We start from the raw sequence: 19397 nt of genomic DNA, 5'->3' as shown, positions 1-19397 counted from the left end.
ATTTTCCAAATTTGCAGCTTTCTTTTTTCATTTTTTTAACACAAATCTTCCACTTACATTGCTAAACGGATTAAATGCGAAATAAGCCACAGCAAAGAAAGTTTGAAGAGTATGCATTATGACAGAAACATGCTTTATACTTTCTTATTGGCTTCAAGATATCCAGTGTCAAGCAAGTGCCAAGATGGCCTCCTACTAAGAAGTGGGCAATAGAGTCGAGTTGACACCAGTGCACAGCCTAGGTGGCATTGGCACAATGTGGGTGTGAGTATATCTACCCACACAGTCAGATGAAGACTTCTGGACAACAGCCTTGTGACAGGAAGGGCAACAAAGAAGCGGCGAAGCCAGAAACTCAGCAGGAAGCACAAAAGATGGGCAGCAGAATACTTTTCTTCTCTTTTGCTTGTGTACAGCAGTGGTTACCAAACTTTCAGCCTGTGAAGCCATAAAGGAAAACTGGACCAGACAGGTAGAGTTGAATCCTTTTAATATTACTTACACATGCTTTACCATCACCATTTTTATTCTTTAATTGAATTTATCCAGTGCCTACACATATTGGTTTGTGAACCCGCATAAATAATGGGGCGCATTGGGACATCCACTCTTCATTTGGCAGTAATCTGACAGGATGAGAGCAGAGAGAAATGGGGGGGACGTTTGGCAAAGGAACCGAGGACGGGACCCGAACTTGGGACAGTCGCATTGAGCCTTGTAGCCTCTGTATAAGGGATGCCCGCTCTAATCACTGCATCACACTCTTCCTATTTGAAACGTGTGCATACAAACTTTTTCCTTCTGCTCCTCTATCCAAATAATATAATCCTTCCCTCTAGTCCGACAGGTTCACACCGTCTATGTTAATTATCACTGTACATTTTCTATGGCAAGGAAAGATTAGCATTAGTCCAACTCGCTTTCATCTGGTGAGTTTGATCCAGTTCACTGCTTTTAATAGTCACTTGGACTAACCAGGATCCCCTCAGTCAGACAGCACACAGCAAGGAGAGGAACGTTAAAATCAACAAAATTGCAATCAAATTAAGTGTTACAGATTGCTGTATCTCACCAACTCACCACAGTTTTGATAAAATATACTAAAATAACATACGATTAGATTCAGGTTACAGGTGTGATGCAAACAGTTACGGGCATTTTTTGTCAAAGTGACTGTAGGTGGCTTGAAACTCTTAAAATTAGCATTTACTCAGAATATCATGGACATATTTGAACCATTTGGCAGTATCCTTTACGCCACCAGTCCCGTTCTTCCCACTTATCTATAGGGTTTTGTCAATATTGTTGCCACTGCCATTTCATGAGCTGTTTTAGATTTATGGTTTATATTAGGTATTGTACATTTACATGTATTCCTGTTATTTTATGGGATTCTTTTGGATGCCGTTGTGCTAACAATGTATAGAAGTCCAGTGTGCTGGTCATGTTCACACAGTAGTTAAGCATCCTAATGTGTGAGGTTGCTTTTCATTCAAAGGACTGGCCTTACACACAATTTTGCACAACTATTCTACCAGAAATAAAGAATGTGATCAAAACTTTGTCTAAGAGTGACTTCTTTTCAGAAAACTTTGGTGCTTGTCTGAGTATAATCTAACGCCACACCAAAAGGCAAAAATAAGAAGAAAGCATCTCAAAGAATACAACACTGAAACCTTATCCGACGCCCAGGAAACCCCACAAGTCACATTATAAACCTGTAGTCGGTTCTCAAAATGGAGGTAGATACGCAGAAGCCAACAAATTGTGATAATCCCCAAGGGTATATAAAATTTATATGGGTCACCACTCATTACAATTTGGTCCAGATCCAACAAGCCAAAGGAAACTGAATTAGGTATACAGTGATGTGGACCACTGCAAGTTGATAATTCTTTATATAAATGAGTTGTAATTGCTAATCAATGAGGTTGAAACTTGAACAAGGCTTAAACAGTTGTTTTATATTTAACATTAAAGGCACAAAATACATTTTTGTCCTGGTCAAAAGGTCAGCCATGCTCATCTGTCAATAAATCCTTTTATATTGAAAAGACAACTTTTATAGAATGTATTTTTCTGCACTGAAGTCATGTGTTGAATCTATTGAAGTACAGCTAGATGAAATGTTGTCATATTTTAAACCAGGCGTCTTCAACTCTAGTCCTCAAGTGCCGGTGTCCTGCAACAATTAGAGGTGTCACTGGTCCAACACACCTGAACCAAATAATTGAATTACGTCCTCATTATGTAAAGTTCATCAGAGTCCTGCTAATGACTTGACCTTATTTGAAACAGGTTTGTTAAAGCAGTGACACTTCTACAGTAAACATTGCAAGGAACTGTCCCTCGAGGACTGAAGTTAAAATCCACCATAAAATCCACACTAAACCGTTTGTTTTGTAGTCGTTTTGTCTTACCTGGTGTGTCCCCGTATGGCTTTGGTGGTTTGGCAGTCTCTGGTTTGCTGATAGAGGACTTGGTGGTACTCTTGGACTGTGTTGAGGTCACCACAGTGAACGTCCTTTCGGAGACCCTTGAAGTAGTGCTAGTAGTTGTTGCCACTGTGGTGGGTGAGGCCCTGGTGGATAGCCTTTCATTGATTTCTCCTTTGCTGTCATCATCAGTGCTATCTGTCCCTGTGGGTCCCCAGTCTATGAAACTAGGCACCGTAGTAGTCCCCTTAGTATGCACCGTAGCATTCGGGCCCTCCTGAAGCTTGTTGTAGCTGTTCCCTTTGAGTTGCCTCCTGGCTCTGATTAACAACTTTCCTCTCGTCGCGACTGGAGTTTCTACTATCCCAGCCAAAGGGTCACTTGGCTCTGTTTGAGAGTATTTGGACCAGCAATCCTTACATGCCGCTTGCCCTCTATGTGCTAACTTCCGGTGCATTTGACCTTTGGATTTTAGCCCCATCCCTGCCCTGTTCTCTTGAGGTGGAGGAACGGGGTGGAGGAGTCGACGCGCCAATGGGCCCACTGTTCTCCAGTGAAGCTTGTTGGGCATATCCCAGAGAGGTTGCAACCGAGGCCAGGAGCGAGCAACCAATTTAGGCGTGAGCTTGATCCCCAGGCTCGGGCTGAGGGGGCTGCACACAGAGAAGTCCAAGGTGAGGTGAGTCATGGCCAGCAGGATCCAGACCCAGTGCCCCACACAGCTGCCTGGCCTCAGAGCAGACGAACTGCAGAGAAAACACAAAATATAAATGAGACATGTCATTTTACTGACAAGGAAAATTTAATCAAAACATCCAGCACAGTTAAAAATGTAAATATTTGCATTTGGAGTTATTATCCTTTTGCACACCAATTAAGGTTTAGACTCTACAACTTCTGCAACAGCTGCTCCATTAGGCCTTGGCAATAATTACTTTTACAAAGGGGCTCTTGAATTACAGCGTAAAGGTCAGTTGTAAAGTAAATGTTGCAGAACATGAGAAAGGCGCTGGATTTGTACCTCTTTGCTTTGAACTATTAACGGCAAGATAGAGTTATCCTTGACATTCCAGATTTGTATCAATTAGACCAATGCACAAGGTCGGTGTGCTTTAGCTGATCATCATATTCCACATTATCTCTCCCAGACACAAAGTCATCTGATTCCTAAGGAGCAAGCTGATTATGCAGAGCAATGCTTAAGGCTGTTCTGCACTATGCCAGCATATTACACAGCATGACAAATACATAGCTGATTTCTTTTTTTTTTTTTTTTTATCATTTAGACTGAGATAGTTTACTGAATAGTACTGGAAAGTCTTGGCTTTGGTATAAACTTCGCTTTCTGATCACAAGGTGATAGATGGGCTGTGTATTCAGGCTGCGACCTGGTAGTGGGTTGCTTTTAAACTCAACCTTCAGAGGCCCCTGGGACAAAGCTACACATTGATTCCTGAGGGAGAAACCTCATTATAGGCTATCTTTAATCTCTGCTGTCCTTGCCCAATTTAAGCCCACAAGGATAGCTCCTTTTGGAGGCGTCACAGAGTTTGATGACAAATGAAAACAGGCTGGTCGGTTTCATCAATGGTTAGAGGCATCAAAAAGACATCGGATAATTATAGAGGCTTGTTTGTGCAACTCTGGCACTCTACTGTCACCCGTATACTGTCGAGTTGTACTGGAAACTATGTGTATTACAAGAGTTTAGTTAGTCATTTGACAACTTTAATGGAGCTAATGTGATTATTTAAGAATAAAATGACTCTTGATTGTCAGCATTAGGTTTTGTTTATGCAGTGCATAAAGACAGTGGGGCTGAGACTGATAACAGAAACCATGTTTTCATTCTTCCCTACTTCTCAACTGAGGTGTGAGGGACCAACAAGCCCCTTATAAAAGAATAATTTAAAACACAATTTTAAATGAGCTGATGTGATCACGAAAGAGCTGTGACAAGGTCAGAGTACTATCGACAGCTAAAAATACGGGTGATAATTTGGCTTGTACGAGCCCTGGCCCTGACCTCAGACTTTCTGGCACTGATCCTGGCTCCGACCCAACCTGGAGACTCGAGACGATTCACTTCTGACTCTACAGGCCAGATTAATTCAATATGCGATAGGGGAAGCGGATGTTCCTTGTCATTAATAAAATGACTTTGCAACAGTAGAGTTGTACAAGATTAATAGGCATGATTATAAAACATTTAGCATTTAAATCTGAGTCCAAGTGAGGACTGGAGCTAAAGTTAGCAGAGAGAAGTTCTGCAACAGTCATGTTATTTTTCATTTGTACGTGGAAAATAAGCTGGATCTGAAAAGCAATATGGTCCCAAACTTCTAACTGATGTCAAAAGCTGATTTGCTTATACATAATTCATTTTCAGTAATTGTATTTTTTGATTTATAAGCAAGATTTTAACATACTGTATGTTAAATTAAAGACATCTCTAAAGGATCTTTTCAATTTCACTGAAACAGCTGTAGACACATTCCTCTTTTTTTTTCCAAATAAGCTTATCATCTAGAAAGTTAAACTTCCAAAAATATGATAAACATAACATGGTGAATCAGATATGCCGCACAGAAAGTATTACACCCTATTGATCTCTAAGAGCCAATAGCTCTGATCTCACTCTATGCATTATAGGGTCAGCTAAAAGAGAGCTTTGAAGACTGAAGGCATTAGATTAGATTAAATAAAATGGCTATTAATGAAGAGTAAGGTATAAAGCAACATAAATGAAATCATGGGGGGTGGGGGGGGGCAGAATTTTGGGTACTTTTCAGAAAAGAAAAACACTGATAGAGTTACACACAGAATACAAAAAATGTGTAAAGCCTGTGAGGAAACCTTAACTATCTTAAAGAAAATCTAACAATTCAATTCTTCAACAATCAGGGGACTCAGCTGGTATGTGAGAGAATCACGCACAGCTCCAATCACCTGGCACCTCATTCTCATGCTGATCACCAGCTTGATCACACACTGCTGTGGGGCAGCAGCATCCAATTCCTCAACGGTGTCGGTGGTTTGAGTCGGTGAATTTGTTTGTGGTGGTCACTGGCACGAACTGCACATCTCCACCTGATTCCACAAGTGGTCAAAGGTGTTGCTGTCTGGGCAACAGGCAGGTCACCCCGTCTTTCTTACTTAGATCGCCTACTGTGACGACAAACACTGCCTCCACCAAATGCATTGTGGCCGCTTCTCGACTGCTCAACCTGCAAATCCATTTTCCTTATGAATGCGGTTCCTCTATAAATGGAAGTAAATTGGCTTAAGAGCTGTATAAGATCTGCTGCTAAGAATCTCTAATACAAAAAGAAAAATAAAACTTTTCTAACTTTTTGTGATTGATTTGTATTGCTTAAAAGCAAAAAAAAGTATTAAAGTATATCCAAGCTAAATGGATGTTATCCCCTGAACATAATGTAATTATTCAAGCAATTCAGAGCTACCTAAGCTAAACATCCTTAAATAATTTACTATTTTTAATCCTCTTTGTGTTTTTTTGTGCTTTGGAGTTACAAATTTAAATAAAAGAAAAAAATCAATGAATTACCATTAATTTAGAATATATCTTTACTTTTTAATAAATTGGAAGAGAACATAATTAAATACTGCATAAATAATTTTCATTTGCAAGGCATGCAGTTCTTCTACTCATTCTTCACACACACACACAATTCTGCATGCTGATATGCTTCCTCAATCCTACTTGGATTGCGTACTACTTGCATAACTCCAATCACAACAGGACTTGCTAGAGCTATAATATCTTAGCCGCAAGTAATATTTTCTAGGAACTGCACATTGATAATTTAAGAGACACTAACACACTCTGACATCTTGCATAATGAAAATATAATTTGGAAGTACACTGCACAGATGGCGGAAGAAGTAGTGCAACATTCTCGCCGTGAACAAACCAGATTGCTTTCTGATGGGACTGGTGTGCATGGCGTCCTATTTTATGAGCACATGCTATATCATACTGCCATGGCTGACTTCAAGGTTTAGGTAAGCCCCAGGAATGTGGCAGGAAATCCTTTTAGTGGAGCTTGTGACATGGCCTTATCCAGAGCTTCTCCTGCCCCAGTCTCACAATTTTATCTTCAGAGCGTGATAACACATGCAGCCCTTCTGGTCTAGATATAAAGAGTCCGGCAAAAGTATTCACATCCCTGAAACTTTGCTTTTTTATGCGACAGACCAACAGAAAATTTTGTATTTTTGTGAAGTAAAAAAAAAAATTATACATGGATTTAAATTATTTCATGAAAAGTGTGGAGTCTGAAAAGTGTGGTTTCAATGCTTGGCAAAACAACATTTCTTCCCAACTACAGCTGCAGGTCTTTTGATGTTTGTCTCTACCAGCTTAAATTTCAAGTCTTGCCAAGGACTTCCAATTGGATTTAGGTCTAACCTTTGACTGGGTCATTCCAACACATGAATCATTGATCATGTGTTGGAATCTTTGATCTAAATCATTCTGCAGAAGCTCCTGCTGTGTGTTCAGGGTTGTTGTACAACTATAGTAGACTTCTGCAAAAATACATTTCATGGCATTCTTTCATCAATGGCTTTCTTTGAGCAATCACCTTCTCCTTGCTACACTTACATAAATACCATTTTTGTGGGGTTCATGGCCGACAGTTTACTTGTTGCCAGGTTACCAAACATGAACTGTGGACCTCTGCATCTCCTCCAAAGTTACTATGGGCCTCTTGGCTCTATCTCAGATTAATGCTCCCATTTCCCACTATACCAGTTTGGGAGGTTTCTAAGTTTATAGCTCTGTCATTCTCTTTCCTTGTCGGTGGTTTGGTAGTGCACTATCGGAGGCTTATAGTTTGGGATACTGTTACAACACAACTCTACTTTTCTCTACAACTTTCTCTTTAACCCATCTGGGTTTCTTGGTCTTTATGAAGCCACTTGTTCACTAATGTTCTCTAACACACATCTGAGGTCTTTACAGGACTGGATTTAATATGTACATTAATATGTACACTAGTGTTGATTAAGCAGCAGTTGGTTGAAAGAGTTGTATAAGAATAGAGGCAGAGAAACACCAGCGAATGTCTAAATGTTTTGGTTTTTAGTTGTAAAAATGATTAAAAAAAAAACAACTAAACATGCAAAGTTTTTCTTCTGCTTCACAGACATGCTGTGGTTACAGCCTGAAAAATGTGAATGAGACACTTTTTGCCAGAAGCTGTGAATCTTTTAGACAAAAAAAAGAAGAAAAAAAGAATGTAGTAGAATATTATTTAGTCTTTTAGTCTAAAAGGCTACGACATCTAGATATCTAGAAAGAAGATGATGCCCATTTTCATCAGCTGACGCGCGAAAGTTATAACTGGAAGTAAAGCAGAAAATATGATATGGCATTATTTATCATCTCCCCAAGTTCTATCTCAGGATATCAAGCTTCTGCTTGAGCCAGACGTACTGGGAGCTGCATTACCAAGTAAAGATTTGGAGCAAACCTTTAATCAGTGCGTCTGTTGCCCCGGAGGACTCTGGTTTGAAGGTCACCAAAAGACTTGCTGGATTGATGATTTTACCCAAGACTTGACAGACAGCAGATGAAAGAGGCACCTTGAGCTTCAACCCACATCAGGCAAAAATCTCTGAGCGTGGCACGTAAAAGCTCACAACGTTCAAATATCAAAAAACACACAGCATGTTCACATGTACCGTATTAGGCGATCTCTCTCGTGGTTTTTCGACTCAGAGTTAATGATATTTGCCATATGCTCAATCTTGCAGGAGTCTGAGCTCTCCCACTGCAATCCTTCATCAAACTCAGTGAGGAATTTCTACAGGAAGCTTGTGATGTAAGAATAGATGTGACATGTAAAATTTTAGAGCAGTGAATTGGGATTATGCTTTTCAAGCCCAATTATGAAAGAGCGCTACAGCAGGCTTCGCTGACCAAGATTCTTTTTTTCCTTTTTTTTTTTAGCTTAAGCTGTGCTATATTCAGTAAATCTACTGGCAACTTACTCTGCCGCTTCTTATAGATGCTACAGTCAGTGGGGGCTTTGCATAAGTCACTGACAGTCACGCCAAATCCAACACATGATGTCCATGTGCAGAAATGTCAGTCTGAAAAGCACAACCAGGGTTTTCTGTTTACACCAAAACATTACTGGAATATGATTTAAGATTTGATTTATATAGTTTATTTGATAAATCATTTGTGTTTTGGATATCTTTAATCAGCAACAACCAATAGAAAAACAGCAAAATCTCAATCTGGAATAAGAAAGGCTGCTTTTTTTGGTTTATTCCCTGCAAAAATTTCTCATCAAATCCCACCATGATCTGCTGAAAGAACAATTCAGATATATTACAGTTACCAAGCTTTGAAAGTGGAAACTTAACGCTGCCACTACAAAAGAATCAAAAGGACTATAATGAACAAAAACAAGCATTTGAAGTGTGTGAGTAAGATCCTCAGTATAATCCTGTTTGAGCTGCTTGAGCGAAGAGCAACAGTGTTTATTAACAAAAAGCCTTCCTTGTGGCCTGTTCTGCCCTGAAGATACGGGTCGCTCTGCATAAGTAAATGTCTGCCCATATGACAGGTTTTTGACATGCGGAGTGGTCCTCTGTGGTTTGCGCTCTTCCATAAATAGCAGGGTCACTAGCCTGTTGTTTTTCACACCCTGGTGTGAGTGAATTCTGCCTGAGTAGCACTTCAAGCTTCTTACTCCATTTTCCACCTCGTTATACTAATATAACTGCAGTTTCAGGGAGGGTGGGGTAAAAAAAAAAACATTGTGTTTTTTTTTTTGTTTGTTTTTGACAGTAAAATATCTGGGTCTATCCAAAGTGATGTTGTTTAGCTACTAAGATTTATTGTGGTGTATCAAACCCCTCTGCGCTCCCAGCACTGACACCATGAGTGCTGTGAATGCTTAGAAGAGCATAAACTGGTCGCAAGAAAGACAAGCATGCTGCCATGGAAATCCTGTGATGACCTAAATCTGACTAATAGTGTGAAGTCACAACTGCATTCTGTGAATTTACAGCAGTAGTTATTTGGTCAACAAAAGTATATGCTAATACATATACTTTTATTGAAGACATAAGCACTGGTTATAATGTATTGTCCAATCTTCTCGATATATTTCAGTTAGTCAATCTAAACTTTTGGCTGATCCAAATCGCTCCACTCCAACACACATTGCTTCAGTAACTGTTTTTTTTTTCTCCTCAAAATGTGTTTATTAGTTCCTTAAACTGTTTAAATATTTTGCCAAAGTATTTAACATGTGTCTCAATTAAATGCTTATTATTAATGCATTTCCTAATTTAAAAGGCAGCATCTTAGTAGCCTCAAGTAGCATTTATTACTTCAAAAATGTGAAGGGATGAATTTTGTTTCCACGTGATGCAACTTCTATTATGTTCCTGAAAACGCAGCATTTCATAGCCTTCCATCTAAACATTGCATATCAGTGAATCTCTCTTAGAAATATTATCTCAATAAATAACCACAAAATCATCCTTGAAACGCATGCATAAATGAACTGAACTGCATATTTACACTGATTGTGATTTCCATCCCCATCTACGATTACTGAATTATAATGCTATAAGAAAGTCTGGCCCCTTGTGAAACTAAAATAATAATGGTGACATACTTTTATTTACTTTGCTACGTTTTACATAGCCAAATTTCACTCCTAAAGACGCATAATGTCATACTCAGTATATTGGAACATGCATTCACATGAGCCCTGTCTGTCAAATTAAAAGTATCTTTCAAAAATAATAAACAGGTATTAAGCATATTTTTTATTAAGCCAACATTTCTTTATTAAATATTAGGTTTTTTTAATGGTCTGCTGTAATTTTCGAATCTTAAATCTCATGTTTTCTTTACGTGTACATGGAAAATTATCAACATCTATCTGTGTGTAGTTAATCTATAAATTGTGGTTGGCTTAATGATAAAGATCCTGAAATAAATTTTCTTTTGGTAATGTCGTAATTTATTGAATCGGTCTGCACATACAACATAGAAAGTCTTTACAACAGAACGTCCTCATTAACGTGTATGAAGCATTATTCAGTTCTACAAACCATTGACATATTACAAAACTTGAAAAGTAGGTGGCGTTGAATAAGAAGCAACTTCTATTTTTCCTTTAAGTGTTCATATGCGGGAGCTACACTCAGCCAATCACACTCAGACAGATCAGTGGGCAAAATCAGAGTAAGTGCCTTGCCCAGGGCAACGTCAGGATGCAATTAGAGGAAGCTGGGATCAAACTCACAACTTTTGGATACCAAGACAACTGCTCTTCCCACTGAATCGGTCGTCCCTTGTAGTGTATGTCATTTTTATGACAGTACAACAGTCTGAAAACTAAAGGCTTTTCTGATTCATGAACTCATTTTTTGCACCACATTGAACCTGGTGAAACAAAACTGTTATATCTGCGTCTAATCAACCAGTGCACCTAATTATTGTTTCTGCACTTTATGCCTGGCCCACTTCCTGTGTCATCATCATATTGCAATCTCCTGTGCAAAGTAGGTCTTAATTAGAAGTAGCTGAGCGTTTTGCAGGAGCAAGGTCTCAGTAGATGGGTTCCTCACCTCAGGGAGGTGAAAAAGGCAACTTGTGTCCCCCGGCTGAAGTGAGGAGAAATTTCATCAATGTACCCTCAACCGCTCAGCCGCAGAACACGCTTAGCTTTCTAGTCGATACAGCCGTCAAAAATGCTCCACCCCTGCTGAAAATGACGTGATCAGGCAGGATTTAAACTGATTCAGTGGAAGACATTTTCTTTGACCTCCCATTGGGGATGGGGGGCACAAAGGGGTGTTTCCTGCTCCTGAAGAAAGTGCTTCTATTCAGGTCTGTGTGTTCACAATATCAGAGTTCAAAAAGTAACCATGCATTCAGGGTAGCACTTGCAATTGTTGGGAGTATTTACAGGCTGAACCACGGTATCCATTTCTCTCCCACTCGCTTCCAAAGTAAGCACTTGCTGGAAATAAAGAAGAGCCACTGGGGGAAAGGTATACCAGCAACAGGTCACAAAGTTTCAGCCTGGAGTGGGCGTTTGTCTCTCGTGGGTCCAAACGGGCACAGCAGAGGTTAAAGTGAGATTTTGTGAGTACATAGTGGAGGACTGCATCTCAAAAAACACTTGTTTCAGTTGACTTGCCTTTTTCTTTCAGCTCTCACATTTCATCTGTCGGGGTGTGAACTTAAACAAGGCATTCAAATGCATTTCACCTAAGGAGTCTAAACATAGCATGCATAGTTAAGTGTGTGCAAATTTGTTCTTTTAATTTACTTATATTCTTAAATTTACATTAATATCTGAAGTTACTAAATTTACCTTCCTTTATGAATGTTTGATGGCTTTGTGCTCTTTAATGTCTTGTGACATTTAATTTTCTGCAATTAGACTCAGTCAACGAGCTCTAATGACATTATGAAAGTGTGCTTATCGAGTCTGGCTGGGAGATTTTGAATCTGTCCTGGACCTCGACTGACGACCGGTGTGGCTGGCACACGAGAACAGAGAACTGTGGGAGCATACAAGCACAGCTGTGAATGAATAAATGATTAACATTTGATATGCTTATAATTTTAAGATGATCTTATCATTAAACCCATATTTATTGATTTTAGTTTTAAAAACTGAGGATTTTGTCAGATACTACACAGCAGACACAAGTAGGGATCCTCTATATTTAAGAACAAACAGCATTAATTAGTACATTTTGGTGCATTTTGGACTTAAAAATGGCAAAAAAGATGCTTCTTCTTAGCCCGTGCAGAAGAACAGAACTTATGTTTTCCAACTTTTGATTAGAAAACAAAATCAAAAGTTGATTAGAAACTTTTTCTAATCAAAGTTTATAATCAAACTTTGATTAGGAAACAAAGCTTGTAAGACTTTATTCTGCCTTTTCTTAGTTTTAGTTTTCTTTGAGTTGGGCAAAGAGCTACTTACTTACTTGGCATCTGAGCCAACTTAGATCAACTATTATAAAAAAATATTAAAAAATTATATATATATATATATATATATATATATATATATATATATAAAACCAGCTTTTTTATTTTTCTGTACATTTTCCCCACACCTGTTAAGACTTGGATCTAATTTAACTGTTTTTCTAGACTCCTTTTCTGTGTATAAGTTCATTTTTACATTCCTGTAAAGTTGCTACAAATCTCTTAGCATTATAAGCAAAGGTCTACATGCAATTCTCAGGACTGCCAAATTAATAACATGAGACTTTTTGACTGAAGCGGTCCGACAAGCATTCATTCAGCAGGTGAATTATAGCAGGTGATATGACATTTAAAATGAAATGATTAGAGAAAGTAAGCTGTCCTCTGAACTTCAAAGAACATTCTCCCCATTCATACATTACCAGTTCACAGTCTGAATGCAGGGTACACTGTGTGCTCAGGCTGCAGACTGCAATTCATCAGTGACATCATCCAATAAAGGGCAGTTGCCAAAAAACTCCAGCAACAAGAACATCAATGAGATAGTGACTAAAATTACTAGTTACTATTACTTCTAATAATATTATTTATGCTACAGAAAATCTTAACAGTGCTTAAGTCTGAGTAAAACATCAGTATCCAACACCAACCCACATCTAGCACCACCGTTAGAGTTGCCAAGCAACCTAACGTTCATCTCTTTAAAATGTGGATGAAAACTGGAGTTGAAAATATTTGAACGTACAGAAAGATCACGCAACTTTAAACTGATTACACACCCTGGCAGTAATCTACTAAAGCATCTATGACGGGTCTTTGCATGCTACGCTGAATTTACCTGTCACATTTTTCCAGTCAGATCCTTGCTGGGTATGATGGGAGGCAGTGAACCAATTCAGCATGCTTTATAGACGGTGACACTTTGCATCGAGAGTTGACTCCTTTAGTTTGCAACAGTTGAACTAAAACAAGTGTAAATTGAAGGGATTCCTATAGCAGATTGCGTGTGTGACTTCAATTTACATGTACAGCAATGCCAGCACTTTTACTAAGCTTTGTCAAAACATTTGTGAAAAGAAAGCCTCACTCTGATTATCACTCATGTGAGCCATGATACTAAATCAAAACAAAGTATAAGGACGTCTGCTGCAGACAGGAACTCTCTTAATCATTCTAAATGTTTGATCATGTATTTAACACTAAATTACTATTACCAGTAGAGCTGAAGCAAGGTGTATAAGCAGATACGCAGACCTGGTTCCAGTGGAAGTGCTAATATCCATGTTGAGGACAGATGATGTCTCCTTATGTTCAGCCTTGTTATAAAAACCATCTAAAGATCAATTGCCTGTATGGAAACCTCTTATACTGCCGTTGTAGTTTTGCATCACAGTCACTTATAAACACTTAAGCATCATCACTTAACCGTGCACTTGAATTGAGCAAAACTGCCTGTACTGCATAAAAAACTTTGGTTTGAAAGTATGGAATGTTGTTTTTTCCCCCCTAAAAATAAACTGTTAAAAATGTATATATTTTACAAGCAAAATTTCACAATAAAAATGCATGAATTTTTGCATTTAAATTGACTTGGCAACAGGTCAATGAAAAAAGTTTGTGATTTTTTTTTTTACGGTTGCTGTCAGTCACATGTTTGTGCTCCCACAGAGGCAAAAGCCATTTTGATATCGAACCAGAGGCTGGTGGTCAAAAGTAAAATAAAGTAAATACCTGTGACTGTCAAGATGCATCAAGCACACTAAATACATTTGCGTGTCAAAATAAATAAAAAAAAAAAACGACTGGAAAATATGAACATTTCTATGCACAAAATGAACTATATCATATTACATGAACTGCATGCATTACTTTCTCCGCCTTGTACTTTAAACAATTTCATACATACTGTGTTGAAGAAAAATGTATTAATTATACCGATTTTTTGTATTGCACAGCTGATATGTCAGACCTTTTGATAAGCGATGTTCGAATGAAAGGGACATGTGAAACATGAAAGGGTACATTATTCCACGTTGTTACATGTTTTCTAATTATGAAACATGTTTTGAAATAAATGCATCTCAGAAAATCATTGCATTGCCTCTTCATTAAATATTTATTTTCCAAATAATTTCTAAAAGTTTGAAATAATAAAATGTACATCTATTTGATATTAAAAATAATTCTTATGAAGTTAGAGCTTAAATATTAACTCTAGGACAGTCAAAATATTAACTCTGGGAGAGTTAATATTTAAGATCTAACACCGAGTTAGTGTTACTTAGTGTTAAATGACAGATATTTGACACTTAATTAGAGTTAAAGTACCAACTCCTCAAAAAGAGTTAAATTAACTCTTTCTGGTGTGGATCCATATAGACACTATAAAAGTGTTGAAATCAAATCTGACAGAGTTAATTTGGGCCTGCTGGATTTGCTGTGTGTGTTGTTGGGCTTCTTTGGCATAAATTACTGCAACATTGCGTTGATCAGTCTGTGGTTCTATGGGTCATCTGCATTGTTGGTTCTGCTGTTTCATCTATACTTTATAGGTTCTACGGCCTTTTTACTGGCCAATCAAGCACAATAACACCACTGAAGCAGTTTTTGGTTTCTTTGGCAGAGTGGGGAAATCCCAAGTCCCGTTCTGGAAAATAATTATCTTCATTTAATTATAAACAGTGCAGTAAAGATATATAACTTACGCTGGTTTCTTAAATAATTATTTTATCAATTTTATTGTGACTTGTATGATTATTACAATAGGAATCATTCAGCTTCATGTTATAACTGCATGGAGGCTGTTTGTTGTGACTTATACCTTAATTTATAAACTAACCTGGTTTTAATTAAGCTCCATTAGACAGAGAGACTTTTATATTGTGGTGGTTGTTGTTCTAACTCGTTCATCAATGATTTTGTCTTCAACATATGTTTGCAGTATAACTATGCAAATGGAGATGAAAGAGGAAGCCAGATAAATCAGGTGTTAGAAAACCTAAAGACTTTCTGTCTCAGAAGAAGCTCTGACTCCACCAGATCACCAACCAGCTCTGAAGATGAAACTTCACATTGTCTTCATGATGTAAGTTTGTTTTTGTTTTTTTTAATGAGGAGCTAGTTACATTTTCAACAACAAAAACTGCTGTGTTACCAACACCAAGTGCTTAATAAACATGATTTGATTTAAAGGTAACTGGAAAGAAATTTTCTCTTCTTGTTAATCTAACATTTCTCTTTCATTCTTTTTAATTGTTGTTGACTTTCAGGGCCCTGTGATGGACTGGTGACCTGTCCAGGGTGAACCCTGCCTCTCATCTGATGGCTGCTGGAGATGGGCACCACCAGCCCCCCTCACCACCCTGCAAGGATCAGCATGTTCAGATCATGGATGGAAAGATTTTAAGGTAGTTTGTCTCCTTAAGTCCACACTTAAAACAGCTTCATAGTTAATGCCAACATCAACTGATTCTATGACATTGCTGACTATTTTTTTTCTACTTCTAACATAAACAGACAAAGACGAAACCCAGAAATGTTTTTCCACCCCAGGCATCCGGTCCCAATCATCATCAGTTCTTATGATGTCACATACATGGCGAGTCCACAACGTCTTAAAATTCCATCCATCCATCCATTTTCTTACACCCTTGTCCCTCAGTGGGGTCGGGAGGGGTGCTGGTGCCCATATCCAGCTAACATTCTGGGCGAGAGGCGGGGTTACCCTGGACAGGTCGCCAGTCTGTCGCAGATGTCTTAAAATTGTAAGTATTATTTTTTTATTTGCCATTTTTCTGTTCTCTTTAAATACAAATGCTTTCTATGTTTAATTACTCTGTTATGCATTACATAACATGTAGTTATGCATGTAATGTACAAAGTATGAATAAAGACTTATTAGTAATTAAAATTGTAATTTATTAGCAATAGCAGTAAATCAAAAATAAAAATTAAGTGTAAATTAAATACATTACTAATATATTAGTAGTATATTTAAAATATATTAAAGGTATATTTTTAATATAATTCTATGACAGAATTAGTACACTCTATAAAAATGAAGCTGTTGAATATTACATTTAAAGTATACTGTTTACCAAGTACAACTTGAAGTTGTTCCAAAAAAGTATGGTGAAGTATACTAAGTATACTAAAAGTTGTAATTTTATACAACTTAAGTACTAGTAAAGTAGTACTTTACTAAAGTACTTTACTAAAGTAAAGTACTAAAGTACAAAATTAGTTGTTCGAAAATAGTACATTTTAAGTACATCAATCAAAGTATGCTAAAGTATGTTAAAACTTAGTATACTAAAGCATTTTTTTTTTTTTTACTTGGGTGAAGTGCTCAGAAAACACAGCGGACCAACACCGGCGTATCACATGGCATCCCAAATCATCACAGACTGTAGAAACTTCCCTCCAAACTTCAAGCAGCATAAATTCTGTGCCTCTCCACTCTTCCGCCAGACTCTGCGACCTTGATTTCCAAATTAAATACAATCTTTACTTTTCATCCGCAAGCAGGACTTTTAGAGCAGTTACCAAAAGTCCAGTTTTTCTCCTCCTTAGCCCAGTTAAGACGCTAATGACATGTTCTGTGTTTGAGGACAGGCTAGACACGAGGAATGCGACATTTGAAACACTCATCAGTGTGGAGCCTCTTGGTGCCCGACTCCAGCCCCAGTCTGCTGATTGTGGAGCTCCACCAAATGAATGGATTTTGCTTGACAATAACCTACAAGCTGTGGTTATTTCGATTGCTTGTGCATCTTTTCCTGCCACTCAATTTTCTACGAATGTGTTGGAATATGTCACTCTATGTCCAACGAGCTTCTTTAGCAACAACCTTTTGTGACTCCTCCTTCTTTAAGGATGTCAATAACTCGGTTAATGACTTGAGTTTCACTTTCAGAAATGAGTTTCCTCATCGTATATCTATGATAGAAAAAACTGAGAGGGACTGTGCCCCTTCAAACAAACCTGATCAATTTAAACATGTTAAATAGTCAACAGGCCATGATGAAACCCATTCAGGGGAGCAGAAAGCAGAGCTGTTCTGTGAGGTGACTTACCAACGTTCTGCCTGCCTCAAACATCTGAAACCCCATGCCCATAAGCTATGCAGTTATTCATGGAAATTGTGTGCAAAAGTTCAATTTAGTGACTAAGAGTTTGTGTGTGTGTTTTTCTGCGCTGCCCTCAATCATATGCTGCCTCCATAAAGTGGTAGTCATCCATCAAAACTTTGAACCCCCCCAACCCCCACCTAAACTTAGCTCTGCTCTGTCTCGGTGATATATGGACTTTTCTGGTTTTATAAAATCTTGCATCGTGACGCACAAACGGCAAATGAGAAGTTTTGATACAGCAATTTAACAATCCAGCGGCTTCGCATCCTTCTCCCTGACAAGTCTGGGGGAAATTTCATGAAAAGCTGACCTACTGTATGTGGCAACATCTACAGGAGTAACACCTTGTCTGGTTATTCAGAAAAGTCTTCGAGATGAAAAAGCCCTTTCTGGTATCCAGCGCCTTGTAGTGTTAAGAGGTTATTTATAGCTAAGTTGTTTAAAAAGCTCGGCGCTGTCCTGGCTTCCCTCAAAAGCCTCCGGGGGGGGTTTGAGGATGGATTACGTCGTCTTCTCAAGTCAAACGCATTCAGACCACTATGAAGGAGCTCCGGCTATTTTGTTCACCTTTTCAGGGATTGTGTGTAGAGAATACGCCCAAGACAGTAGGGAGCGTGTGAGAGCTCTTACATTTTGTTTCCATTCACTCCACCTTCCTTGATCCTGCCAGCCCCCAGCGTAGCGAGTCAATGCTAGTGAGGAGAGTCCTAAAATAGAGATGGAAGGACATGGAGTATGCATTTGCATTACCCTAAGAGAGTGACAGAGATGGAGAAAGAAACGAGTGAACGGTGAAGAAGCTGTGCGGTAGTGTCGCCCCTCTGGGCCGTAAAAACTCTCTGATAACATTCAGGCCGAGGAGCAAGGACATTTCTCCTTACAGATGACTCACTGTGAGTACAGTGCAAACAGCAGCGCAGATTGGACCCCAGCGGCAAGGCAAAGATGCTTTTTGACCGCTACAGCTGAATTTAATAGGAGGAACGAGACGGTAGTTTACATACATCAATATTTATAGACAAACTCCAAACGCAAGAAGAAGCCAAAATGGATAGAACATCCGAATGGTACAATTTTCAAATGATTCAGCATGTAACAGCCAGATATGTTTGGGCCGTTCACAGATCACAAAGCTGGAGTAAATTAGAAATGTCATCATTGGTAAGTTTGTTGAGCAGCTGTAACACAAGTGCATGTGAAAAAGAAGTGGGGATGCTTCACCCACTTATTTCTCCTCCTCCATTTAACTCTGAATTTCATGTGTATTTTTTCCACATGCCTGGAAAAAATACACAATTGAAAAATTGCAGATTTTTTTTTCTACTCTGATCATACACAGTTAAACAAGATTTTTCTTATAAATCCTCTCGGCGGTTTAATTCTACCTTTACCGCCACGTGCAAATGAAAACGGAAAGAAGTAGAAAACAGCCCTACATTCTCCGAAGACTGGGCACCAAGAACAGGCTTTAAAAGTAAAATAATATATTATATATTATACATGTAAAAAGACAAAAAAAATATATAGATGTATAGTGGTACAAATGTTTTACACTGTTAAAAAGAACTTATGAAAAGACTGATGACGATGTACCTTTAAAATTATACCAAAACAACAAAGTTTTGCATTTCTGAGTCATGTCTGCCTGCAGGTCTAATCATTAAAACCATTTCTTATATGGTTACACAACATAACAAATTAAAAAGACCACAGAAAATGGCAGTGTTACAAATGACAGTTGAAATATTAAAGTCTAACATCAGAAAATAAGTGGAAATTGCAAATACAAAAAGACCAAAGTCCCTGAATTTATCCACTCAAACT

General features: G+C 38.3%; 1 protein-coding gene across 1 annotated transcript in view; it reads right to left on the bottom strand.

The window, feature by feature from the left end:
• Positions 1-19397, bottom strand: part of ajap1 (adherens junctions associated protein 1) — a 59156-nt gene that overhangs the window by 27277 nt on the left and 12482 nt on the right. The window contains exon 2 of the mRNA XM_008413091.3: positions 2421-3181. Within this exon, the coding sequence (XP_008411313.1) occupies positions 2421-3181 (761 nt within the window). The remainder of the gene's footprint in view (positions 1-2420; positions 3182-19397) is intronic.

This window comes from Poecilia reticulata, chromosome 7 (genome assembly GCF_904066995.2).
Source record: "Poecilia reticulata chromosome 7, P_reticulata-male-v2, whole genome shotgun sequence".
Classification (NCBI taxonomy): domain Eukaryota; kingdom Metazoa; phylum Chordata; class Actinopteri; order Cyprinodontiformes; family Poeciliidae; genus Poecilia; species Poecilia reticulata.
The sequence above is the reverse complement of the archived record's forward strand: the minus strand, read 5'-3'. Positions and strand labels throughout refer to the sequence as shown.